We start from the raw sequence: 25692 nt of genomic DNA, 5'->3' as shown, positions 1-25692 counted from the left end.
GCGCTAATTAGGGCGCTTTGATCATCTTTAGAAATGGCCACACTGGGGAGGGACGCTGCCAAGCAATTAGGGGCAAAGAGGCTGGGAGCTTGGGCACCTCCTCAGGGGGCGGGGCTGCAGAAGACCCTCAGACACCCCCTGCCTCCTCCCCTCACGAGTGTCTACACACACACACACACCCCTCCCCAACATAGCCGTAAACTCCTCAGGGAATAGAGGAGGATAGGAATCTCCCCTCTTCTGCGCCCTGGAGATAGGACCTGCCCACCAGCCCCCTCCGCCTGGCCCCCAGCCCAACGGTCAGTTCTTCTGGCCTGTCCAGGCCCCTTTGATGGAGCCGCAGAAACAAGGGCTCCTTTGACAGATGGAGGGGGGGCCTCAGAGCCCAGATGATGAGACTTCAAAGGTGAGCCCACTACCCCGTTCCCTCCCCCGACCCCGGCCCCCATCCAGCAGTCTGTCCTCTCTATAGCGCCCCCCCTACCCGCCCCAGGCCCCATTTCCCCCTGTGGGCTCCTGGGAGTAAAGGGCCAGGTGAGGGACGGGCCAAGGGAAGCGGGTCATTTTGAAGTGAGAGAACAGAGTCAGATGGTCTGAGGGCCGAGAACTCAGTGCCCAGGAGGCAGGCACCAAGGATGAGCGCCTGGAGGGTGGACCTGAGGGGGACAGAGCGCGGGGACAGGGTCACCATGCTGCTGGCCGCGCTGCTGCTGCTGCTGCTGCCCCTCCCAGACCCACGGTCTGCCCACGGGCACCCGCTGTACATGCGCGTGCCCCCCAGCACCCTGCAAGGTGAGCTGGTCCAAGGAAGGAGGGGTGGTCTCAGGCAGGGGGCCCCGGAGCTTGCTATCTCCACTCGCAGGGCCTTTTGGCGCCTTCTGCGTCCCTGTTGCCCCTCTCTGCTGGCAGAAGGGGCCAGAAATGAGACACAGGTGGGAGAGGAAAGAGGATACCGAGGCGGGGGAGGGGGAGGGTAGCTGGCAAGCACTGCCAAAAGGTGTGCTTTCCAGAAGGTTCTGGGTCCAGCAGGGAAGAAGGGGCCCAGGGCAGCGTCCCCTTGGCTCTCTGGGCCCCAAGGTGGGCAACTCAACCCACCATGGTCATTTTGTATCCGTAAGCCCGTGTCCTGTAATATCTGCACCTTTGGGGTCCTGTTTTCCCTTCAAGGTTTTTTAAGGAAAGGCCCTCCTTTTATAAGGACTCCAGCCCAGCCCTGTTGAAATCGCAGAGCTATCTCAGGCCAAGCATCTGATCCTATCTGCTCTGAGTGCCATTCCCTCCCAGGACTCCAGCAGCCCACCCTGCCTCCCTCCCGGGTCTCCCAAGGCAGGGCTCAGAGCTGGGGCAAGGTGGACGAGCCTGGGGCTTTTCCCCAACCCTGCGTGAGGGACTTGTCCCCCGCAGCTCTGTCTGCCCAGGGGACGAAGGTGTTGCAGGCTGCCCAGAGAAGCGCCCAGTGGGCGGTGAATCGGGTGGTGATGGAGATTCAGCACAGGCTGCACGAGTGCCGGAGCTGTGCCAACCACACCACCCCATGCCCCGGTGAGCTCGCCCCGACTACCCCAGGGCCCCTTCTCCTGCCCACCTCATCATCCCTTCAGAACTCACCCCCTCCTGGGGACACACACGGACAGGGTGGGGCTGCAACCAAGAATAGGCAGGGGAGGGTCTCCCCAGGTGGAAAGGCTTGGGCACACAGCAGGTGCAAAGGCAGGAGGGCTGGCACAGTCTGGGCTCATCTGGTGAACAGTGAGCCGTTTATGGCAGCTGAAATAGACCCTTCCATAGTAGCTCACAGGGCAAAGAACCTGTGGCCATGAGGCAGACCTGGGTTCGATCCCTGGGTGGGGAAGATTCCCTGGAGGAGGGCATGGCCACCCACTTCAGTATTCTTGCCTGGAGTATCCCATGGACAGAGGAGCCTAGTGGGCTACAGCCTACGAGCTCGCAAGAAGTCGGAAACTGAGTCACTCACACACACACACACACTACTGGGCGGGGTAAAGGGGGGTGGTTTGGCGAGCTCCGTTAGGCGGAGAGAGGGCTCAGGCCGAGCCTGGAGTGGAGAAGAGGGGAAGGGGGGCCGTGAGGCTCAGAGGTGTGTTTCTCAGCAGCACCTGGGCGTCCCAGGCCTCAAGCCCCCCTCCTGAAGGATTCACCTGAGCCAGGTGAGCTTGCAACGGCTTGGGGGATAGAGGGGAGGGGAGCAGGGCTGAGCGCAGGGTGGGCCCTAGAGGGGTCTCGATGGTTAGGACGACCGGGACTTGTGCCTCCTTACTTGTGCCCCTTCGGCCTTTCCAGGGCCTTGTGGCGAGAGGCGCCCGGGCGCTGTCAACGTGACGCGGGCGCACGGCCGCATTGTGGGGGGCAACGCAGCACCACCGGGGGCCTGGCCCTGGCTGGTGAGGCTGCAGCTCGGCGGGCAGCCTCTGTGCGGCGGCGTCCTGGTGGCCGCGTCCTGGGTGCTCACGGCGGCGCACTGCTTCGCGGGGTACGTCGGGCCCCCGGCCCCCGGGATCCCCAGCGCGGGGCTCCAACTCTTCCCGGGTCGTCGGGGTGGGGCGCCGCGCGCTAGGCCTGGTCTCTGCTGCCCCCTGGCGGCTGTCTCCTTCCCCGCCTCGGAGTCTTCCCTCCGGCGCACTGTCCGCGGCCTCTGGCTAGCTGGGGGTTGGGGGGTACCCGTGGGCGGAGGCAGGGTCTCCAGGGGGAAGCTTCTCGCATTCCTGTCTTGCGTGTCTCGCGCCGCAGGGCCCCGAACGAGCTTCTGTGGACGGTAACGCTGGCAGAGGGGTCCGAGGGGGAACCGGCGGAGGAGGTTCAGGTGAATCGCATCGTGCCCCACCCGAAGGTGAGAGGGCAGCCCCAGGCCCTCAGACTTGGGAACAGCACCCCCAGCCCACGCCTCGTTTACACGGCGCCGCCACCCCCTCCCCAGTTTGACCCTCGGACCTTCCACAATGACCTGGCCCTGGTGCAGCTGTGGACGCCGGTGAGCCCGACAGGGGTGGCGCGCCCCGTGTGCCTGCCCCAGGAGCCCCAGGAGCCCCCCGCAGGCACTCCTTGCGCCATCGCGGGCTGGGGTGCCCTCTTCGAAGGTACTAGGCAGGACAGGGCCTGGGTGAGCCACGCGGGGGCGTGGGGGAAAAGGGGGTCTGGAGTGATGGAGCTTGGGAAGGCTGGGGTGGAAGGATTCTGACCTACGCCCAGATGTCTTTGCAAAATAATGCCCATCTCGCCAAGTGGGGAAGAATCAAGGAGGGCAGTGGGAAGGGGGAACCCTAAAACAGAACCCCTGCCATCCAGGCCTGAGCCCCTTCCACGGCTTCCCTGTAGATGGGCCAGAGGCCGAGGCGGTGAGGGAGGCCCGTGTGCCCTTGCTCAGCGCCGACACCTGCAGAAGGGCCCTGGGACCAGGGCTACGCCCCAGCAGCATGCTCTGTGCGGGCTACCTGGCCGGGGGCATCGACTCGTGCCAGGTATGAGACCCGCCGGATCAGAGGGTAGTAGTGGGCCACTCCCCGGGGGCGGGACCGCCTCCTTCCCTGCTACAATCAGGCTGTCATCAACTTCTCTGCACCTTTATGTCCTCATCGCTAAAATGGGTACAAGACTGGTAACCCCAGTAGAGCTCAGAGCTGCCTGTAAGGGTGTCATTGGGGTGGGGGGAGGTGATAAGGTGGGTCCATACAGTGCCTTCTCTCTTGCCTCTCTCTCTTGGTCCTTGCAGGGTGACTCGGGAGGCCCCCTGACCTGTTCTGAACCTGGCCCCCGCCCCAGGGAGGTCCTGTACGGGGTCACCTCCTGGGGGGACGGATGTGGGGAGCCGGGTAAGCCTGGAGTCTACACCCGTGTGGCTGTGTTTAAGGACTGGCTCCAGGAGCAGATGAGCGGTGAGCACCTTTCCCCCCACCCCTTGCCCAGAGTGCCCCATAAGTGCCCTGGGGCGAGCCCGTTTCCATCCCACCGGCCCCCAGGCTCCTGCGTGGGGAAAGCCTATTTTCCTCCCGGGAGGGATTTGGGGGGCTAGGACTTAAAGCGAGAGGGAGGTGGTAAGCTAACCCCCGAAGCCCCCCGCAGCCGCCCCCTTCAGCCGCGAGCCCAGTTGCAGGGAGCTTCTGGCTTGGGACCCGTCGGAGGAACCACAGACAGAGGCCGCCCCACCCTGCGCCTTATACGCCCACCTATGCCTGGGGCCCGCGGGCGCCTGTACCCGTCTGGCGCACCAGCAGTGTCTGCAGCGCCGGCGGCGATGTGGTCAGTCCGGTTCCCGGGGCTGGGCCGGGGAGGGGGGCCCAGGGTCTGGCCCACGTCTGACCGCCGCTCGGACTCTCGTCTCGCCCGCAGAGCTGCGCTCGCTGGCGCACACCCTCCTGGAGCTGCTGCGGGGGGCCCAGGAGCTGTTCGGCCCTCGCCTGGGCGTGCGGCGCCTGGCCCCAGCCCCGGCTCGCCCCGCACCGTCGCTCCGGGATCCTCCCAGGCACCCCTCCCGCGAGCAGCGGCTGCACTCAGGTACCCCAAGCTCTTCGCAGCCCGGCCCCGGCCCACCCCAGCGCTGCCGCGCCGTTCCCCTAACCCTGCGTCTCCCCAGGATCGCCTCCCCGGGCTACTGGCGCTCGGTTCCCTAAGCGGAGGTCGGAGCGGCGCAGTGAAGTGAATGGTAATGACGCCCCCTACCGGCGGCCGCCAGAGGAGCCGGCCAAGGGAGGCTGTGTCCAGGAGGGGACTCTCGGGGTTGTCTGTGCTGGGATGCAGTTTCACCCCATCTGGCAGCGGTCAGACCCGCTCTCGCCCTCACTTGCAGCAGGACGCATGATTCTTTGTGGGGAGGGGAGGGGCGCGAAACTTGTGACTTTGGGCCCGCTCCAGTGTCCACAGAGGCTGGGGTTTGTGTTATCATTTAACCCCTCTCAACTTCAGCTGCCCCATCCCAACATGTGGAGGTCTGCCCACTGGGAGGTGTCCCGAGGTTCTGGTGGAATACTACCCCGACTCCATACTAGAGTCAGCTCTCTCTTATTCCTGAGGTCTCTCCTCTTCCTGCAGGCTGCCCTGGGCTGGAGCCCCTGCGGCAGAAGCTGGCCACCCTTCAGGGCACCCACGCCTGGATCTTGCAGGTGCCCCCAGAGCGCCTGGCCATGGACTTTAACGAGGTGGGTCTCCAGGCTTCCCAGACTCCTTCACAGTGGCCTGGGAAGGCTAACCTGGGTCAGCCCTGCTGGGGAGGGGGAACAGAAGGGACCCTTCCCCAACAGCCTGGGGTGGAGGTGGGGGAGGGTATCCATGGGTGGGGGAACGGCTATGGGGAGGGCAGCTGAATGTGAGCTGGGTGCGGGGTGGGTGTGAAGGAGTGGAGAGGAGGTGGGAGTGGAGTGTGGGCATGTCCAAGTGAGCAGGAAGTGTGCTGGATTAGCGGGAGGGGATGGGGACAGGGTAGCTCTGCCTGTGAGTTTCTGGAGCAAGGAGGAGGGGGACCAGGAGTGGGGTTGTGGGCCCCTGAGCTGTCTACCTCTCCTCTCTGCAGGTCCTGGCAGACCTGGGCTCCAAGACACTGACTGGGCTCTTCCGAGCCTGGGTTTGGGCAGGCTTAGGGGGCCGGCACGTGGTCTTCGGTGGCCTGGTGGGTCTGGAGCCAGCCACGCTGGCCCGAAGCCTTCCCCGGCTGCTGCTGCAGGCCCTGCAGGCCTTCCGCCTGGCAGCCCTGGCAGAGGCAGAGCCCGAGGGAGCCCACAAGGGTTCAAGGCAGGGCCGAGAGCTGGGGAGGAAGGGGCGCCACCCATTCAGCCCTCACGTGCCCCCAGCCAGGTGGCCCTGAGCTGGGTCTCCACTCCACCCCCCGTCTCCCCCCACCCCCATCAGGACCACTGCTCCAGGGCCTGGGAGGGGATCAAGGAGCACGATGACAAAGAGTCACTGCCAGAGTGGGGTGGGGGTGGGAGGTTAGGGCTCCACGTGTCTTCTCAGATGCACCACCAGAAAATCACAGCTGCTTTAATAAACATTATTTATGATCCACGAAGACCACTCTAGAGCTTCTTTAGGGTGGGACTGGAGTGGATGGACAGGTAGGGCCCAGCCTCCAGATTCAGCTGATAGAGGTCACAAAGACACTGGAGGAAAGCTGCAAAGCCCCCCATCTCAGGATATCGGTCTGCCTTCCAAGAAATGGCAGCAGCCGACCTGCCTGTCCCCACTGCCCTGTCCGTGGCTGCCCAGCGCTGCCCCCAGCCTTCAGCCTCTCCGCCCGGCCCCGACCCTCACTGGTAGCTGTGGGGAGTCCCTTTGCCTTATGTCCCTCGACTCCTGCCCCGGCCAGCCAGTCCTTGTCCCCACCCCCTCATCACCTGCCCCAGTTTCTCTGCCCTGCCACAGAGCCTAGAGGTGTCAGATTGCATTTCCGGCTGCCTCTTTCCTTTGCCCCCCCCCCACGCCCCCACCCTGCACCTGTCCCCTTGGCACTCACCCACACTCCCCAGCCCTGCCGGCCGGAGGGGCAGACCCAAGACCCAGTCAGAGGAACAGGATGGAAGGGTCTGTATTAACAGTGGGGCTGCTGGCCGCCCTGGTCGTGTGCGGTAAGAATGGCCATCACCCTCCCCAAAGCGTCCCCATTGCACGGTCTCCTCTCTCCTCCTCTGACCCGGGACACCCTCTCCCAGCATCAGGCTCACCTCCCCACTCCCACGGCCATTTCTTCCCTGGAGGGGCTGACCCCCGGGGTCCCACTGCATGCCCAGCAGGACCTCAGGGCAGCGTCCTCCCTGGGCCCCTGTCCCCCACCCTCCCCAGGCAGCTGGGGTTTGAACGAGGAGGAGCGGCTGATCCGGCACCTATTTGAGGAGAAGGCCTACAACAAGGAGCTGCGGCCCGCAGTGCACAAAGAGGACAGCGTGGAGATCTCCCTGGCTCTCACCCTCTCCAACCTCATCTCCCTGGTGAGCGGCCACTCCTGGCTGGTGGAGGAAGGGCAGCAGCCACAGCTTCCTGGAGGTCCGGCTGGGATGGTCATGGGGAGGAAGGTCAAGGCCCCAGCCCCAGCTCCAGTAGGCCCTCTCCCCTGGAAATGCACTCAGGCCCTCTCCAGGTTCTGTACTGCCTGCAGACCTCAGGTGATGCCCCTTCCCCTCCAGCTTCAGTTCTGGGATCTCCCCCACCTCCCCATTTTGCACCTATGACACATTCAAGAGGCCATGTGCTCTCCCTGCTTTTTGGTCTGTCCATCCACTCCTGACTGCTGGGGACAGGTCATCATCATGGTCTCCCCCGGGGTGGGAGCTGGGAGAAGGCACCTGGGGAATGTGTACTGGCCTCTGGGGCACCAGCTTCCTGCTTGATTACAGAAAGAAGTTGAAGAGACCCTCACCACAAATGTGTGGATCGAGCAGGTAAGGAGAACACCCCACGCAGAGCCATGGGGTGGTAGAGAGGATGAAGGGCCCAAATACACCTGTGCTTGCTTCTGCTGGGGGATCCCCAGCTTGCTTCAGACACTGTCCTCCAGGACAGACTGGCCCCTGCCTCCCGAGAAACCCCAGACCCAACTGCCCTTCTCACCAGCTACTGCCACCACAGCCCAGATAGAGCCTTTGGTGAATTAGGATCTTCATCTCAAGGAACTCTGTCACAGTGCTGACATTGCTTTTGGGCTTCCAGGGCTGGACAGACAGCCGGCTGCAGTGGGATGCTGAAGACTTTGGGAATATCAGCGTCCTGCGTCTGCCCGCTGACATGGTGTGGCGCCCAGAGATTGTGCTGGAGAACAAGTTGAGCTGCAGCCCGCCCCGCCTCCCGCCGCCCTCCCACCTCTGCCTCCCCCACGCTGGCCGGCACTCACTGTGGCCCTTGTCCGTGTCCCCAGCAATGATGGCTCCTTCCGGATCTCCTATCCCTGCAACGTGCTCATCTACCCCTCGGGCTACGTCTACTGGCTGCCGCCCGCCATCTTCCGTTCTTCGTGCCCCATCTCTGTCACCTACTTCCCCTTCGACTGGCAGAACTGCTCCCTCAAGTTCAGGTGCCCCCACTTCTCCGACCGCCCCTCCCCACCAGGGCACCCTACCAGGGGCCGAGGGAGGCAAACACTCCCCCAAACCCAGGCAGAGGCCCCATCCCCACCGTGGCCCCGGCCAGCGGCTGAGACCCACCCTCTGCCCTCTGCCCTCCCCAGTTCGCTCAAGTACACGACCAAGGAGATCACCCTGAGCCTGAGGCAGGATGAAGAAGACGGCCGCTCCTACCCAGTGGAGTGGATCATCATTGATCCCGAGGGCTTCACAGGTGCCGGGAGCAGCAGCTCCTGGGTGGCCAGGCTCCCCTGGACACCCGCCCACAGATACAGTCACAGAGCTGCACGTGTGTGTACATACACGGGGCATGGTCACACCGGTACACAGACGTGCAGGTGGACACAGACCCTTCCCCGTCGGGACAGGGTCCCTGGGGTCGATCTGGCCGATGGATGAGAGGGGTGGTTTAGTTTTCCCATCCCCAGAGGGCCCGGGGGGTGGTTGGGGCTTTGGCTGTCATCTGATGTGTGTGCCGTGTGCCGTCCACACGGTGTGTATGCTGCCCCCTCCCAACGCCCCCCCTCCCCCGTCTGTGACCAGGCTCAGACCTTGTATGGGGCCCAACCACTTGCCCCTGTCTGTCAGAAGAGACCGCATCCCGCTCGTTCCGAGGCTGGTACATCATGGTGGGGGTAGTGATTCCTCTGACTGCTTTGTTATTCCCCAAGGCTCTTATTTGAACCACATATGGCCTCAGCTTTTATTTTTCCCAAGGAGAAAAAAAAATCCATCCCAGAGGAAAACTTTGCCCTTGGAGAGTGAAATGTTCATCCCAAGCCCCAGGGAAAGACACCCACAAACAGAACGTGAACCCTCCTCTGTGTCCCCACCCCCCAGCCCCCTTAGGACACTGCAGACAGGCCTGGCTAAGCCCCTGGGCCAGCTCAGTCCCCGCTAGCCCCCCCCACCATCCTGCACCAAGCCTCTCCTTGGCCACCTTGCCCAGCCTGACCCCAAGGCGTCCACGTGTATCTCCCTCAGAGAACGGGGAATGGGAGATAGTGCACCGGCCAGCCAGGGTCAACGTGGACCCCAGTGCGCCGCTGGACAGTCCTAACCGCCAGGACGTCACCTTCTACCTCATTATCCGCCGCAAGCCACTCTTCTATGTCATCAACATCCTGGTGCCCTGCGTGCTCATCTCTTTCATGATCAACCTGGTCTTCTACCTGCCGGCCGACTGTGAGCCCAGCACCCGGCACCCCCTCCCGAGGGCCCCTGAGCTCAGCCGCCCCAGCCCTGCCCCTCACTTTCCCTGGGAGCCACTTAGCCGGGGGGGGGGTGTCACCACTCCTGGGGGTCCCTGCCCAGGGTCCATGTATGAGGAGCACATGGCCTGTCAGCGGCAGGGCTCTGTGACCCTGTGGGATATCCCATAAGAGGACAAGGCCCCAGGGAGTCCCATCCCTCTTGGACCTCACTTCTGCCTCTCATGCTGGGCTTCCCAAAGACCCTAGGGAGAACACTACAGTCTCCCTCTGCTGGGGAGAGATTGGCTGTGGAGCCAGTGGGTGGATCACGGGGTCTCTAGGAAGCCAGGGCAGAGGACATGCAATCTATACTCAACTCATTCTAGAAGGTGTCATGTCACATGTCATCTGTGGTCACTTGGCTCCAGAACATTTACTATGAGCAGGGCACAGTGAGTTCCAGAGACAAATATGATCCAGCCCTGACCCTGGCAGACAGGGTGGAAAATATGGGATTGGGAGTATAGCCTGGGGGCAGTGGGGTGGGAACCAGAGCCAGGCTGTGAGGCGCACTGCAGGCCAAGAAGGGGCAGTGGGGCGGGGGCCAGGGGTCTGTGACCACGGGGCCCACCCCACAGCACTTCTCAGGGGCTCGGGTGGGCAAGGCAGGGCAGGGCTGGGCTGGGGTCTGTGAGGACACCCTGGGGCTTCTACGCAGATCTGTGGTCTAGAGGGGCTGAGTGGCAGGGGATTGGCTGACGAGGATGGCAACTGTTTCTTGAGCTCTCACCCACAGCCAGGCAGAGTCGGAGCATTTGAGACACACTCTCTCGCTCTGTCCTCCCAACATTTAACAGTTGAGGAATCTGAGGCACAGAGAGGTTAGGCTGCTTGTCCAAGGCCACCTAGCAATAAGGGGAAAGACGGATAGGAACCCAAGTGCTCTAGCTCCTGAGCTCTGGGCACCATGGCATTGTGGACAGCAGTGCAGGGGCCACCGTGCGACCCTCCAGGCCCTGGGCCAGAGGTCAGAGCTAAGGACAGGGTCCCTCAGGTGGCGAGAAGACATCCATGGCCATCTCGGTGCTCCTGGCCCAGTCTGTCTTCCTGCTGCTCATCTCCAAGCGGCTGCCAGCCACGTCCATGGCCATCCCCCTCATCGGCAAGTGAGCAGCCCTCCCTGACCGCACCACCCCCCCGCCCCGCCGCCCCCCCCCCCCCCGCCCCGCCGCCCCGCCGCCCCGCCCCCGCCGCCCCGCCGCCCCGCCGCGCCCCGCCGCCCCGCCGCCCCGCCGCGCCCCGCCGCCCCACCCCGCCCCACCCTGGGCAGGGGCTCCAGACTGCACCTGCGCCCACAGGTTCCTGCTCTTTGGCATGGTGCTGGTGACCGTGGTCGTGGTGATCTGTGTCATCGTGCTCAACATTCACTTCCGCACACCCAGCACCCACGTGCTGTCTGAGCGGGTGAAGAAGGTGAGGGTTCAGTAGCCAAAAGTTGGAGATTGCCCAGTGCCTCTCTGCGGCGGAATGCGCGAGGCGCATGCGTACACACGCACCGGCACGCGGGGGCGGTACCCAGTGGTGGTGGAGCGCATGCGCACATGCACACGGTGGGGAGGTTGCTACCCGTGCTTCTTGACTCGCCCCAGACTGAATGTTACCCAGAAGTCAGACTTTAAGGAGACTGCAAAATTTCCTTTCTGTGAAGTTCAAGGACAGGCAAAACCAGCCTTTAGTGCTAGAAGACAAGGTGTGGTGATTCCCTCTGGGGCTGCGTAGGAATTGATAGAGGCCAGGCAGGAAAGAGGGGAGCTTTCCTGGTGGCTCAGATAAATAATCTGTGCCCGCAGTGCAGGAGACCTAGGTTCAGTCCCTGAGTCGGGAAGATCCTCTGGAGGAGGGCATGGCAACCCACTCCAGTATTCTTGCCTGGAGAACGCCATGGACTGAGGAGCCTGGTGGGTTACAGCCCGTAGGGCCTCAAAGAGTCGGACAGGACTGAGCAACTCACACACACACAGGAAGGAGGGAACATCTTAGATAAAGTTCTTATCTGAGAGGTGTTTACACAGTGAAATGCTTCTGAAGAATTTCACCTGGCTACACGAGGATGGTTTGTTGATTCTATTATGTATTGGTTATACCTCGATTCCAAACAAAGTGAGAACTGTGGGGGCAGGGTCCCCAGGAGGGGTGCTTTCCTTGCCTCTCGTCCTCTGCAGGGCCACCAGGTGGTTTGGGGACAGCTGAGGGGGGTCGTTTAGCAACTTTTCTGGTCTTAGCTTGGCACTCGGGGCATTTTTCTGACTTTTTGTTTTTCACCTGGAATTCATTTTCAACCAATGAGTTCTTCTCTATGCTGAGCAGTGAGGGAGAACTGGAAGCAACCTAAGTGTCCATCAGTTAGGGGTTGGGGGGATAAATGATGGATTGGGGAACACCTTGAGGCAGCCAGGGGTGAAGCCCCAATATTTGGAGGAGTGAAGGTGACCCACTTTGTATGATGGCTCCTCTGACCTACCCAGCTCTTCCTGGAGACCCTTCCCGAGATCCTGCACATGTCCCGCCCAGCGGAGGACGGGCCCAGCCCTGGAGCCCTGATCCGGAGAAGCAGCTCCCTGGGCTACATCTCCAAGGCAGAGGAGTACTTCTCACTCAAGTCCCGAAGTGACCTCATGTTTGAGAAGCAGTCAGAGCGGCATGGGCTGGCCCGGCGCCTCACCACGGCACGTGAGTCTCCAGTGGCTGGAGTTTGGCCCATCCATGGGAGGTGGGGTAAGGGCACACCTCATGCCCACCCCTGGCCTGGTGTCCACAGGCCAGCCCCCAGCAGGCTCCGAGCAGGCTCAACAGGAGCTCTTCAGTGAGCTGAAACCAGCTGTGGATGGGGCCAACTTCATCGTCAACCACATGAAGGACCAGAACAGTTACAATGAGGTGAGTAGCCACGGTGTTCCCATGTACAGGTGTTCAAGTAGTGCACTAATCAAGCATATCCTATCTTAAGAGGGCACAGCTCCCCTCCGAGATACCTGCCAACTTAGATGAAGGAGTGAAGAGTGAGTGCAGATTCCAGGCCTGTAAGGGAGCGGGAGCTCCTGCTTATAACCTCATAGCAGTGTGTGTGGCCAGGCACACACTCAGCTGTACACACAAACACACAGCTCTGCCCTGTTGGGGCCATGCTCTGGACCTCCCTTCAGGTCCCTTCTTTCTCCTAGCTGCCAATCATTTTCTGTCCCTGCTCAACTCCAAGCCTGAAACTCCAGACAAAGCCAGACACTTAAAAGACTGCCTTATATGGTTATTCAGTATTGTACCTGTGCATATGTGCTAAGTCACTTCAGTCATGTCTGACTCTGTGATCCTATGGATGGTAGCCCGCCACAGTCTCCTCTGTCCATAGGATTCTCCAGGCAAGAATACTGGAGTGGGCTGCCATGCCCTCCTCCAAGGGATCTTCCTGACCCAAGGATCGAACCCAGGTCTCTTAGGTCTCCTGCACTGGTAGGCAGGTTCTTTACCCCTAGTGTATACAACTTGTAAAAATTCTCTCTTGAAATAGGGGCACTTTTTTCAGTTCACATACAGGCTTGTGGCAGCACTGCATGGCTTGGGGGAGGCCATGGCCCTGCTCTCTGTCTCCTGGACAGATAGGATAACCAAGCCCTGCCAGTCGCTGGGAAGCAGGGGAGAGGGGCTGGGTATTTGCTGCGGACACGCCAGCACCTCCCATCTGCTGCAAGCCGGAGGTAGCCCCCACAGCTACGCTGAGGCCGTGTGTCTGTCACCGGGCCCCAGCTTGGGGTGGGAGTCTGTGGTCGGGGGCCCTTCTCACCCCACTGTCTCCTACCCTTGGCCCCAGGAGAAGGACTGCTGGAACCGGGTCGCTCGCACCGTGGACCGACTCTGCCTGTTTGTGGTGACACCCATCATGGTGGTGGGCACAGCCTGGATCTTCCTGCAGGGCGCCTACAACCAGCCTCCAGCTCAGCCTTTCCCTGGGGACCCCTTCTCCTACCTCGAGAAGGACAAGCGCTTCATCTAGAGCCCTTGGCCAGCCCAGCAACCAGGGCCGTTTCTGGGCGTGAGGGGAGGGGGTTGGCCTGAAAGGAATGGGCCTGCAGGGGGTGGGGGTGGGGTGGGTAGCTGTGTGGACAGGGGTGTCTGAGAGACCACCAGCTCTTCCTGAGGTGGCTATATCTCGGCCCTGAGACCCGAGCCCAATTGGTCCCTGCAAGGCTGGGGCAGAGACAGCTGAGGTCCAGGATTGGAGGGGGGAGCCCACATCTCAACAGTGGTTCTTTTGCAAATAAAACCAGGACCCCCTGGAGAAGGTCTGAGCGTGGACATTGGCAGGGGGTGGGGCAAGGCGATTTGTGGGGAGGCAGGGGGCTGGCTTGGGCTTCCCAGGTGGCACTAGTGATTAAGAACCCGCCTGCCAGTGCAGGAGATGCAAGAGGCATGAGTTAATCCCTGGGCTGGGAAGATCCCCTGGAAAAGGGCATGGCAGCCCACTCCAGGATTCTTGCCTAGAAAGTCCCCATGGACAGGGGAGCCTGGCAGGCTACAGTCCATAGGGTTGCAAACAGTCAGACAGGACTGAGCAACTTAGCACACACGCCTGCAGGGGGCTGGCTTAGGGACCAGGGAGTTTGCACTGGAGCCAGCCTATTGGGCCGTTCTGTGAGGGGTCAGAGAGACAGAAGCATCTTCTAGCCTCCCCCTCCCCCAGGTGGGGGGTGGAGTAGGTGGGATCCTGGACCTTTCCTCCCCTGCTCCTCCAGCACCTTCCCTTGCCAACCCCTAAACCTTGGGCATCTGAGGCCCCACCTGGAGCCGAGTTTGGGGCTGCCTTTGTTTCCATGTCTTCTAAGGAAGGAGTTTCTTGGCAGGCATGGGAGCCTCAGGACTGCAGAATGGCCTTCCCCAGGCTTTTAAGCCTCGGCCACTCTCTCTGGGTCCCTCTGGGAAGCTGAGGACGGGGATGGAAAGGTCAGGTTCAGCATCCACAGAATCCAGAGATCAGCCTGTCCAGCTCAGGTCAGACACACCATCTGAAAGCCTCGGGACTCAGCCATCATCCCAGGGACGGGTACTTATTCCTCCTCCCAAAGTAGGGTTGTCAAGGCAAGACTTGGGACGTACATATACTAAGAAAAAAAAAAGATAATTCATTGCCTATCTGAAATTCAAATTTAACTAGGAACGCTGTATTTTATTTTGCTACATCTGACTAAATCTGACAACTCTATCCCAAAGGGAGCCCCCACCAATCCTATCCCAAGGGCCAAATTCTTTGAGGATGTGGTTCTGTGTGGTCACCTACCTCCAGGGTGGCCCAGGGACCCCCACCTCCTGGTACTCACACCCTGTGTGGCGCCTCCCACACGGTGCTGAGATTGGTCTCTGTGACCTGTAGGCTGAGGCGGAAGTGATGGGGTGTCACTTCTGAGGGCAGATAGTGAAAGACATCACAGCACATTCTCATTCACTTGCTTTTACACCCTCACTCACGGTCAGCTAGCTCTCTGACTTTGGGGAAGCCGGCTGGCATGATGAGCAGCCCCGTGGAGAGGTCCTCGCAGCAAGGAACTGAGGCCTCCGGCCAACAGCCTTGTGAATGACCTCGGATCCTCTGGCCGAGGGGGCCCCATCGGTCACAGTGGAGCCTTCGGATGAACCTGAAAGTCTCTGAGCCAGAACCACCCCCTCAACTGCTCCTGGATTCCTGACCCTCAGAAACTGTGTGAGACAGTAAACATCTGTTGTGTTGAGAGACAACCTTTGGGGGTTGTTAGTTACACCAGCAGGTGACCTTGGGCCAACCAGCCCTCACCTCTCAGTTGCAGCTTTCTCAAAGTGTGTCTTAAGTCCGGCTCATGAGGCGTTCTGAAGATCAGATTTGCTAGTAGGAGTCACAGTAGTTACATGTGTCCTGCAAATTTAAGCAGTGGCTGTTTATCTCATTTCTCGTTTGTGGGCCGCAGTCACTAAGAACAGGTCCCTGGGAGCTCACAGGGGCCTTCCACGTCCAGGCCTGGTGTGGTAACTGAGAGGGGACTGAGGCAGGTTGGAAAACCTGATTCTTCACCTCCTTGATGTGCAGGCTTGAGACTCACAGCTGAGCCCACATCCCTCAGAGGGAATCAGTGACCTTGTGAGCTTAGGTATATAGAAGGAAAGATGTTTAATCTTTACATGGAACTGAAGAGAAGAGAAATCATTTAGAATCAAAACTGACCCTACTTACTTCTGCTGTCCAATATGAACCTTCCAAAAATTCAAGGTACACATTTTTAGGTTTTTTCCCCCTCTCAATAGGAAAACTAGCTTAGACTTACACCTTTCAGATGAGCAGGGAGTCTGGGTCTTCCCTGGAATTGGCCACCAACTCGGGAAGGGTCTCTGTCTCACTCACAGCGATGTCTAAGTAGTGTATGTGTGCTCAATCATGTCTGACTCTGCGACCCGATGGACTGCAGCCCTCCAGGCTCCTCTGTCCATGGTAATTCTCCAGGCAAGAATACCAGAGTGAGTTGCCAGTCCAGGGGATCTTCCCAACCTAGGGACCGAACCCGTCTCTGGCATCTCTTGCATTGCAGGCAATGCTTTACCACTGAGCCACCTGGGAAGCCCACGCAGAGATGTGTGAGGGCGGAAAGGCTGAAATCAGATCCCTCGACCACTGTTGTTGCTTCTCTTTGCCACATGGTGGCTCTGTTTGCAGCAAGTCTTACACAATGCAATAGCAAGGCTTCAGCGTGTCAAGCCTGCTCAGGTGCCTGGCTATGAACCTTCTAGAGGAGAAGTGAAGTGAAAGTCGTTCAGTCGTGTCTGACTCTTTGCTACCCCATGGACTATATAATCCATGAATTCTCCAGGCCAGAGTACTGGAGTGGGTTGCCTTTCCCTTCTCTAGGGGATCTTCCCAACCCAGTGATCAAACCCAGGTCTCCCACATTGCAGGCAGATTCTTTACCAGCTGAGCCACAACCCCCAAATGCCCCACCCGACTAAGGATGCCTCTTGAGCAGGTTCCCAGGGTCACAGTGGGTCCCCCAACAACACCCACTAGCCCAGCACTCCAGCCCCAGGGTGCTGTCAGGACTGGTTCACCCTCCAGGTGGCATGGAACCCCATCTCCTTCCCTCCCCAGGAAGTGACACCAATAGGGGACCGGCTTCCCATGAAGCTAGAGGGAGTCCCTACGCACTTTCCCCAGGCCAGCACAGCTACCCACCCTCTCTCAAAGGGCGATAAATCCATCAGGAAAATGTGCCGGCCTGTAAGGAACAGAAAATCCCCAAGACTCCTGGTTTAAACATCAAGGTTTCCTCTTTCTCATATGGGAAGAATCTCGAGACGGCAGCTGCTTCCCCGGCTCAGCTGCCCCACCAAGCTGTGAGGGGCCCGGCTTTGTGCTCTCTGCCCAGCCCTCCCTCTTTCACGTGCTGATTTTGTCCTCCAGCCTGAAGCCTCGGGTAGCACCTTGACTGCCACAGCTCCGTATTTCACATCATCTTCAAGACAGGAAAGGGGTCAGCCTTTTCTGACCCTTTCAGCAGGAAGAAAAAGCTGAAACCACTCGGCTGACTTCAGCAGACACCCCATCGGTCAAGAGGTCATCACCATGGCTGCCCCGCCTGCAAGGGAGCCTGGGAAATGAACATTTTGCTTTTCAGGCCTCTGGAGGAGAAGGTGGCACAGTTGTTAGACAGTTAGTGAGGACTGCAGGAGGCTTTCTTTTAATGGGTTCCAAGCTGTTGTTCCCTGATCCTGGGAAAGATTGAAGGCAGGAGGAGAAGGGGACAACAGAGGATGAGATGGCTAGACAGCATCACCGACTCAATGGACACGTAACTCTGGGAGTTGATGATGGACAGGGAGGCCTGGCATGCTGCAGCCCACGGGGTCGCAAAGAGCGGACACGATCGAGCGACTAAACTGAAGCTGTTGTTGTTTAAGCTCTAAGTAGTGTCTGCCTATTTGCAACACTAGGGACTGTGGCCCGCCGAGCTCCTCTGTCCATGAGGTTTCCAAGGTAAGAATACTGGAGTGGGTTGCCATTTCCTTCTCCAAGGGATCTTCCTGACCCAGGGATCGAACCCAAGTCTCCTGCATTGGCAGGTGAATTCTTTACCACTGAGCTGCCAGGAAGTCCAATGGTTCCCATACCCCGACCTTAACACCTCCAGGGCAGAAACTGCCACTCCTCAGAGATGCCCCAAGATCACCAAGGAGACCTCCCAGAGCAGAGAGAAGGGGAGAAACCAGGAGTTAACATCTGCATCCAGAAGAAGGAGATACAGGTCCTACCAGAAGGAAGTCACTTTTCAGAGTGTTCCTTTTCCTTCCCAGACACTTGTAGGGAAGAAAGTCAGGAATGTCGAGAATCAGCTCACCATCTATCCCTGGGGGTGGTGGAGGAGGGCGGGCAGTAGGTGGTCCATGATTATGGGGAAGAAGCCATTAATGATTTTTGGCAAAGCATCAACTTGGAGGTGAGCAGAGAGGAGGAGGGGGGCTTCCCAGGTGGCACTAGTGGTAAAGAACCCGCCTGCCAATGCAGGAGACCTAAGAGACATGGGTTCAATCCCTGGGTGGGGAAGATCCCCTGGAGAAAAGGCACGACAGCCCACTCCAGTATTCTTGCCTGGAGAATCCCATGGACAGAGGAACTTGGGGGGCTACAGTCCATAGGATCGCAGAGTCAGGCACGACTGTAGCAACTTAGCCCAGCACAGAGAAGAGGAGAGGTACTGCTTTGCAAAACAGGTGACGGAATTGAGTCTGGGGGGACCGGGGGCGAAGTGGGGAGCAGGAGCCATTGGCTTGGTAAACTCCAGGGAAAATGGGCCACACACCTAGACGTGTGCTGAGAGGGAAGCTTTTCGGGCTGGGGACAGGGTCGTCCAGGAAAACCGAGCGCAGGGTCCAGAGCAGAACCAAATGAGAGATCGAGGTAGTTCAGGGAAGGCAGGGGCAACTACTGTTACCCCGCGACCCCAAAGTCCTGGCAAGGACAGGAGGGCCTTGTGGCCCGATGTGGGGGGCTGGGGTCTGAGCCAACCTCACCTGGATCTCCAAGGATGGGGCACGTGGGCTGACTTCTGCTTCACTGTCACACACTGAAATGGCCAAAGACACCATTCGCTCAGGGGGAGGGGGACACATCCTCTGATGGTGCCTTCTCTCCAGCCCTCAGAGACCTCCCCCACCCTTCCCCCAGCGTGCCGAAGGGTGGGCGGCACATCTGGGAACCTGCCCACCTACTGGGTCATGCTGAGCTGTCTGCTGGAAATAGCCAGTCAGAAGACAGGTGGCTCACTGGCAGCAGGGCCCTCGCGCCTAGATCAGCCTCAGCCCAGCCTCCTGCTGACCACAATCCACAGTGTGGATGGGGCTGGTTTTCTGGCCCCTCTTGGTTGGTTGGTTAAGTCGCTAAGTCATGTATGACTGTTGCGGAGCCCATGGATTGTACCCCGCCAGGCTCCTCTGTCAATGGGGATTCTCCAGGCAAGAATACTGGGGTGGGTTGCCATTTCCTCCTCCAGGGGATCTTCCCCACCCAGGGATCGAACCCGGGTCTCCTGCATTGCAGGCAGATTCTTTACCGACTGAGCTACAAGGGAAGCCCTTCTGGGCCCTCTGGGTCCCCTCATCAGGGGCCCCCTACAGGGGCCGCCGCCTTCATCTTGCCTGCCTGCCCCCACCTTGGGCCATGAGTTCCCATGAGCAGTTCAGGCTTATCCCTGGATCCCCCTGGCCTCGCTATGTCCCCCCACAAGCTGGGGACTCCATGAATGGATGATTTCACAGATGCTGAGGGCCCACTAAGGAGCCCCTACTCAGGGACTGTCCTATTTCCTAGGGCCTGTGTCCCAAATCTTCCTTGGTCCCCCTTCCTTTAAAGCTCACCAGACCCAAGTTCCCTGCCTCAGAGACTGGGGGACCCTGACACCTGGTGCTCTCATTTACGTTCAAGTTTGGGGACCTCAACCATGTGACACAGAAACTCAAGCACCAAACGTGTTTACCCATCGGCCTTCCCACCTCCCCAAATCCTAACCAGGCTGGAGGGAGCAGAAGGAGGGAGCCCCAGTCGGGACCCTTCCTCAGCGCTCTGCCTTTCTGTCCCATGCTCATCTATCCCCAGCTCTGTCCTCAGCCCCTGGCTGGAACAAGGACAGAGGACTGGGTCAACTGAGCCTGAGAGTGGGGATGGAGGCCGGATGGTCCGGGCAGATGGAACCCCTCTGTCCTCCCCAGCCTGGGTAATCTGAGCCTGGCATTGTGTCCGCGCAGGGACAGCTGACAGCGCTGTGGTCAGACAGCTGGCAGGGTTGGGCTGGGCTGGCCGGGGTGGCTTGGGGTGGGAGAATGTGGGCTGTTACATGAGCCCTGGAGGCTGCACCCCCAGCCCCAGGGGGAACTGCAGTCCCACCTCGTCCCTACGGAGAACTGCGGCACCATGTGCGGGGGCCAGAGGCCACTGTTCCTTCTGCCGCTGCTGGCTGTCTGCCTGGGTGTGGACACAGGGGGTCTGGGGCCTGGGGAGGCTGGGAGCAGGAGCCCAAGGCCTCAGGGGATGGAGGGTCTGGAGAGGGGTGCTACCGAGGCCTGTCCCCCACCCCCCAGCTCTCCACTTCATGTCACCCCCTCCCGTGGCCTGCCCCCCGCCCCAATCTGCCCCAGAGGCCGTGTCCCAGGCTCTCACCGCTGTCCGCTCCAGGGGCCAAGGGCCGGAACCAGGAGGAGCGTCTGCTCGGGGACCTGATGCAAGGCTACAACCCCCACCTGAGGCCCGCTGAGCACGATTCGGACGTGGTCAACGTCAGCCTGAAGCTCACCCTCACCAACCTCATCTCCCTGGTGAGCACAGGCCTGTGTGTGTGTGTTGGGGGTGGAGGCAGGGATGACAGCCCACTGCTCCCCTGGAACCCTGCTGGGGAGTGAAGGGGTGGCTCCAGCAGGCAGGAACAGGCAGGGCCCACAGGGGAGAGAGAGAGGGCTTGGGCAGCCCACCAGGGAGCTGGCCAACTCCCATGGGGGCTGCCCAAGAGACTGGGGTCTTGTAGGGATGTCTGGGGAGTCAGTCCATGATGGGGGCTTTGCCCTCTGTTCTGCACCCCCAGAATGAGCGAGAGGAGGCCCTCACCACCAACGTCTGGATAGAAATGGTAAGAAGCTGCCAGACTGCCCTTCTCCTTCCATCAGCCCCACTCTGGGCCCCCGAGGCTCCTTAGAGCTGCCTGTTTCCCTCTCACCCCATCCTGCCTCTTCTGCTCTCCCTGCCCTGGGAGGGGGCCCAGTTCCTGGGGGCAGGATGGGGTCTGGCAGCGCCTCCCCCTGCAGCAGTGGTGTGACTACCGGCTTCGCTGGGACCCTCGAGACTACGGTGGCCTGTGGGTGCTGCGGGTGCCATCCACCATGGTGTGGCAGCCAGACATCGTGCTGGAGAACAAGTGAGGAGGGGGGCCTGGGCAGGGCAGGGCTCGCAGGACAAGGGGGCCTCTGGGAAAGAGACAGGTGAACAGAGGGTGCAGCTGGGGCCCCTGAGGACGCCAGGGCATGGGGACTAAGGGTGGGGCTCGGGAACCAGCAGCACTGATCCAGCCCCGACTCCACTGCCTCAGGGCTGGGCCGCCTGGGTGGCTGCTCTCCCCGCTACCGTGGGTACAAGGACAGCTCCCTCGGGAGGCACAGGACAAGCAGGGAGCTTAACCACTATCGGTCGGTCGTTGTCATGACCCGTATGGAGGAGAGCTGGGGCTAGGGAGCCTTGCAGCGTGGATGTTGCGGGATGTTGTTGGGGCAGGCAGTGGTCCCCGAGGCTGGGGTAGGGCGGGACCAGGCAGGGGCATGGTGGCTGGGAAGGGTTGGTGTCCCTGGGCCCCATCCACTCGGGGCAGAGGACTGGTCAGGGTTGTGTGTGGGGGGGTGCTGTGTCTCAGTCTAGCAGGGACTGCTGGGGCACGGGCGCCCAGCCCCACAACCTGGCCTGTCCTCAGTGTGGATGGCGTGTTCGAGGTGGCCCTCTACTGCAACGTGCTTGTGTCTCCCGACGGCTGTGTGTACTGGCTGCCACCGGCCATCTTCCGCTCCTCCTGCCCCGTCTCTGTCACCTACTTCCCCTTCGACTGGCAGAACTGCTCCCTCATCTTCCAGTGAGGAGACCCGCGCATGGGGGTGGGGGGGTTCTCCAAGCGGATCAAAGAGGGGTCCTGGCCGGGTGGGGACCTGAGGCTTCCGGCCGGGAGTGGGGAGATGGGCTCCACCTCTGTGGGGCCCAGACATCTGGAGATGCCCACGACCCTCCCTGCTAAGCCCCAGACCCCTCACTCATCCTCCTTCACTGCCTCAGTTTCCCCACCAAAGACAGCCATCAGGGACTGCGGTGGGTGGGCAAGAAGGCACACACATGCCCATGACACGCGTGCATACACGCAGGCACACACGCGTTAGACCACTGTACCCTCAGACCCACGGAGAGGCCAGGGCTATCTCAGTGTCCTCCTCCATCAGTGGGGGGACGGTGGTCTGTAAGAGGGGTTCCCCATATTTTAGAGACGCAGTCTTTTCTTTTTGTTTAATAAGGGAACTTGTCGGGAGACCCTCTTCAGTAAAAACAGATCAGAGAGGTACAGGCTGTATTTCCTGTTCTCACCATCTGCCCCTTCTGCCCTGGAGGCAATGGAAGGAAGGGACCCGAGGTGGCCCTCGGCTCTGTCAGCAACCTCCTGGTCCTCAAAATCTATAATTTTCCCAGACCTCGAAAGCCGGACTCCCTGCCCTGCCCTGCCCTGCCCCGCCCCATCTCATGCCAAGGTTTTGAGGAGAACTCAGAAATTCTTGACCGTGCTTTTTGAGGCAAAACTGCCCACAGTTGCCCTCAGGAGATAGTCTGTGTGACTTCCTGGGTGAATCTACACACACTCCAGTTTATCCTCTTTCCCACCACCATCTCCTAGGTCCCAGACCTACAGCACCAATGAGATCAATTTGCAGCTGAGCCAGGAAGACGGTCAGACCATCGAATGGATTTTCATCGACCCCGAGGCCTTCACAGGTAATCGCCATCCAAGGTCCGTGCAGGACCTGACTGTGGGGGCGGGGCCAGACCGAGACCACGCCCCCTCCCGTGTCGCGCAAGGTGAAAGCTCCCGTAAGCCATAAAATACATATCATTTAAAGGCCCAGCAAAGCTGATCTTCCTCATTGATAGTGACTCTGGTTTTGGCGGGAGGGGCGTCGAGCATCCTTCCCCGCACAGTGCTGCTCCTGTGGGCACTGGGTTCCGTGGGCTGCCGGGATCGGCCCGGCCCCTGTCCCTGTGCCCACCCCCGCCTGCTGCCCGCAGAAAATGGGGAGTGGGCCATCCGGCACCGGCCAGCCAAGATGCTGCTGGACGAGACGGCCCCAGCCGAGGAGGCAGGCCACCAGAAGGTCGTCTTCTACCTGCTAATCCAGCGCAAGCCCCTCTTCTATGTCATCAACATCATCGCGCCCTGTGTCCTCATCTCCTCCGTGGCCATCCTCATCTACTTCCTTCCTGCCAAGGGTACCTAGTGCTGGTGGGAGGGGGGCTATGGCCCGGCCAGCGGCACAGGGAGCAGAGAGGGCAGAATGGCACCGTGACCTGGCACCAGGGGCATGGACTCCTTGTGGGGAGGGGACTGCCCCATGGTGGGGAGGTTGAGATCCCCTCTGAGGGCCTCTTGGTCATGGGCAGCGGGGGGCCAGAAGTGTACCGTCGCCATCAACGTGCTCCTGGCCCAGACTGTCTTCCTCTTCCTCGTGGCTAAGAAGGTGCCTGAGACCTCCCAGGCGGTGCCACTCATCAGCAAGTAAGGCTGGCTCTCATGCTTGAGCCCACCTCCTTTCCTCCCTTCTCAGGAACACAGGGTACTGCCCTCTTGCCACTCCCTACCATCCTCAGTCCCAGGGATCTGGGGGAATTAGCCAATAGGGGTGGGACTGGTATCTGGTGATGAAGCGACCAGCCCCACCACCTGCCTATCCCGCCCTGCAGGTACCTGACCTTCCTCCTGGTGGTGACCATCCTCATTGTCGTGAACGCTGTAGTCGTACTCAACGTGTCTTTGCGGTCCCCCCACACACACTCCATGGCCCGAGGGGTCCGCAAGGCAAGCTCCCTACCCTTGCCTACTTCAGCCTCTTCCTGCCCTGTCTGTTCACATGCCCTACTGGCCCTGGGCACATTGCTCACCCACCAAGTTCAGCAACAAAATGGCCCCATGTGTATCTTGAAGCATATGCCCAGATGGATCAAGAATAATATACAGTGCTTACTCTGTGGTAGGCATATTATGTATACTAACTTATTTAACTTTCCTAAGACTTCTGTGAAATGGGTATTGGTCTCATCTCTGGTTTATACATGAGGAAACTGAGGCACAGAGATGTTAAGTAGCCCAGCCGAGGTCACACAGCAAGAAAGCGGATGAGGCAGGATTCTGCTCCGGGCGAGTGGCACCAGTGCCTGTGTGAGCTGTGGCCCACCTGCAGCAGTCAGCTGGGACCCTTGTTACAAAGGCAGATTCCCAGGCCTGCCCCAGACATCCTGGGTCAGAGCTGGGGCCCAGGAATCTGTGTTTTTGACAAGAGTCCTGGTGATTCTGACGTGCACAGAAGTTTGGGGGCTCTGGGTCAGTGTCTGGCTCAAAACAGGTAAGCCGTAGCAGGGCCAAACCACTGCCCCTGCCAGCAGGCTGCCTCGTGGCCCCCATCACATGAACTCTTTGTGCCAATTGTTACCTTCTGCTCCCAAGCCTGGTCACCCAGGAAGGTCTGCTAGCCACCAGGCTAAGCCATGCACAATCTCTCCAGGTGTTCCTGCGGCTCTTGCCCCAGCTGTTGCGGATGCATGTTCGCCCACTGGCCCCAGTGGCCGTGCAGGATGCCCGTCCCTGGCTACAGAATGGATCCTCTTCAGGGCGCCCAATCACAGCTGGGGAGGAAGTGGCCCTCTGCCTGCCCCGCAGTGAACTCCTCTTCCGGCAGCACCAGCACAATGGGCTGGTGAGGGCAGCGCTGGAGAAGCTCGGTAAGGCAGGGGGAGTGATGGACAGGAAGGGTCATCTGTTGACCAAGGTGCCAGGCACAGTGGATGAGGGGTCAGCAAACATCCAGGTTGGGGAGAGAGGGGCTGGGGTCCCTAAGACAGTGGGGGCCACTTTTTCAGACTGTTCCTCCCCCATTCTACTCCTAAACCTTACCCTTTCTCATCAACAGAGAAAGGCCCGGAGTCAGGGCAGAGCCCGGAGTGGTGTGGCAGCCTGAAGCAGGCCGCCCCGGCCATCCAGGCCTGCGTGGAGGCCTGCAACCTCATTGCCCGTGCCCGACACCAGCAGACTCACTTTGACAGTGTAAGTCAGCAGGGAGTGGGGTGGGGCTTGCACACCTGATGTGCAAACTTGAACCTGAGGAGATGGGGGCAGGATGAGTGGGGTGGCCATGGTATGGCATGGAAAATGTGGAATTGGGAGTGGCGCTGTGCGGCCATGGAGAAAGCCAGGGTCAGACCTGAAGTAGGTGAGCAGGGCTCAAGAAAGTGAAGAGCAGAAGCCTGCTGGATGGCTAAGGATGCTTCAGAGATCCAACCTTGGTGTCATCTCTGGTCACCTCTTACCCTGCCTTCCACCCTCAGGGGAACAAGGAGTGGTTCCTGGTGGGCCGAGTGCTGGATCGAGTCTGCTTCCTGGCCATGCTCTCGCTGTTTGTCTGTGGCACTGCTGGCATCTTCCTCATGGCCCACTACAACCGAGTGCCCTCCTTGCCTTTTCCCGGGGACCCCCGCTCCTATCTGCCTTCCTCTGACTGAGCTGACCGATCACTGCTAGCCACGTGGAGTCTTATCAGCTGTGTTCTGCTCCTGGGGTCATGAGTATACTCTTTGGGAAACACTCTTGGGGAATATGTGAGAAAAGCTGGGGAAATAAAGAGACAGAGCTGGAAGCCCGGAGTGGTTGGGGCTGGGATGTGGGCAGAGTGTGCTAGTGGAATCAGCATGCACGTGGCACTGGCTTGCTTATCCTGGCACTCCCCTCATTTCAGCAAAGTGTTGTCAACTCCCATCACTTCTGAAGCCCTAAGGACTCTGTTTATCCTATCCCCAGCTAGACAAGTTTCTAACCCTTCAGGCCTGGGCCTCTCTTCCCTTCTGCAAATTCCCTGCAGCCTCTTGAAGGAGGGGAGTCAAGAGAGAAGTGAAGAGTGGCAGCCAATGCTCTCTTGAAAGGGAGGCAGCCCACTCCAGGTGGCATCTGCCTGCTTTATGGGGGCTGTAGGCACCAAACATTTTATGAGTTTTATTCTCTTTTTTCATTCTCAAAAGCTCCTCATAGCATTACAGATAAGTAAGAGTCACTATTCCACTGTGTTTAGGTTGGGCAAATTGGGGCCTAGAGTAAGAG

At 59.9% G+C, this 25692-nt stretch overlaps 3 protein-coding genes across 7 annotated transcripts; all 3 read left to right on the top strand.

Moving 5' to 3' along the window:
* Nucleotides 690-6246, top strand: PRSS56 (protease, serine 56). Its single transcript, XM_018067242.1, has 13 exons — nt 690-792; nt 1405-1515; nt 2115-2168; nt 2302-2491; nt 2749-2848; nt 2936-3095; nt 3334-3476; nt 3728-3890; nt 4078-4254; nt 4345-4509; nt 4589-4657; nt 5044-5150; nt 5522-6246. Exons 1-13 carry the CDS (start codon nt 690-692, stop codon nt 5810-5812), a joined length of 1833 nt encoding a protein of 610 aa, XP_017922731.1. The 3' UTR covers nt 5813-6246.
* Nucleotides 6430-13584, top strand: CHRND (cholinergic receptor nicotinic delta subunit). Of its 3 annotated transcripts, XM_018058156.1 has the most exons (12): nt 6430-6572; nt 6787-6932; nt 7338-7382; nt 7651-7760; nt 7856-8011; nt 8165-8274; nt 9045-9245; nt 10308-10419; nt 10612-10726; nt 11779-11983; nt 12072-12190; nt 13119-13584. In XM_018058156.1, exons 1-12 carry the CDS (start codon nt 6521-6523, stop codon nt 13299-13301), a joined length of 1554 nt encoding a protein of 517 aa, XP_017913645.1. In that variant the 5' UTR covers nt 6430-6520; the 3' UTR covers nt 13302-13584. The 3 variants fall into 3 exon arrangements, with proteins under 3 accessions (XP_017913645.1, XP_017913635.1, XP_017913649.1); XM_018058146.1 differs by having other exon boundaries at nt 6485-6932; XM_018058160.1 differs by lacking the exons at nt 6430-6572; nt 6787-6932; nt 7338-7382; nt 8165-8274; nt 9045-9245 and having other exon boundaries at nt 7679-7760.
* Nucleotides 19638-25232, top strand: CHRNG (cholinergic receptor nicotinic gamma subunit). 3 transcript variants are annotated; one of them, XM_018067227.1, is made up of 12 exons: nt 19638-19782; nt 19989-20128; nt 20392-20436; nt 20615-20721; nt 21268-21423; nt 22228-22325; nt 22617-22817; nt 22989-23103; nt 23289-23403; nt 24107-24323; nt 24512-24645; nt 24927-25232. In XM_018067227.1, the coding sequence occupies exons 1-12, from the start codon at nt 19728-19730 to the stop codon at nt 25098-25100; spliced, it is 1557 nt and encodes a 518-aa protein (XP_017922716.1). In that variant the 5' UTR covers nt 19638-19727; the 3' UTR covers nt 25101-25232. The 3 variants fall into 3 exon arrangements, with proteins under 3 accessions (XP_017922716.1, XP_017922709.1, XP_017922721.1); XM_018067220.1 differs by having other exon boundaries at nt 20612-20721; XM_018067232.1 differs by lacking the exon at nt 21268-21423 and having other exon boundaries at nt 20612-20721.

The sequence above is a fragment of the Capra hircus genome, chromosome 2 (genome assembly GCF_001704415.2).
Source record: "Capra hircus breed San Clemente chromosome 2, ASM170441v1, whole genome shotgun sequence".
NCBI classification, from domain to species: Eukaryota; Metazoa; Chordata; class Mammalia; order Artiodactyla; family Bovidae; genus Capra; species Capra hircus.
Note: the sequence above shows the minus strand (reverse complement) of the source record. Positions and strands in the feature narration are given on the sequence as shown.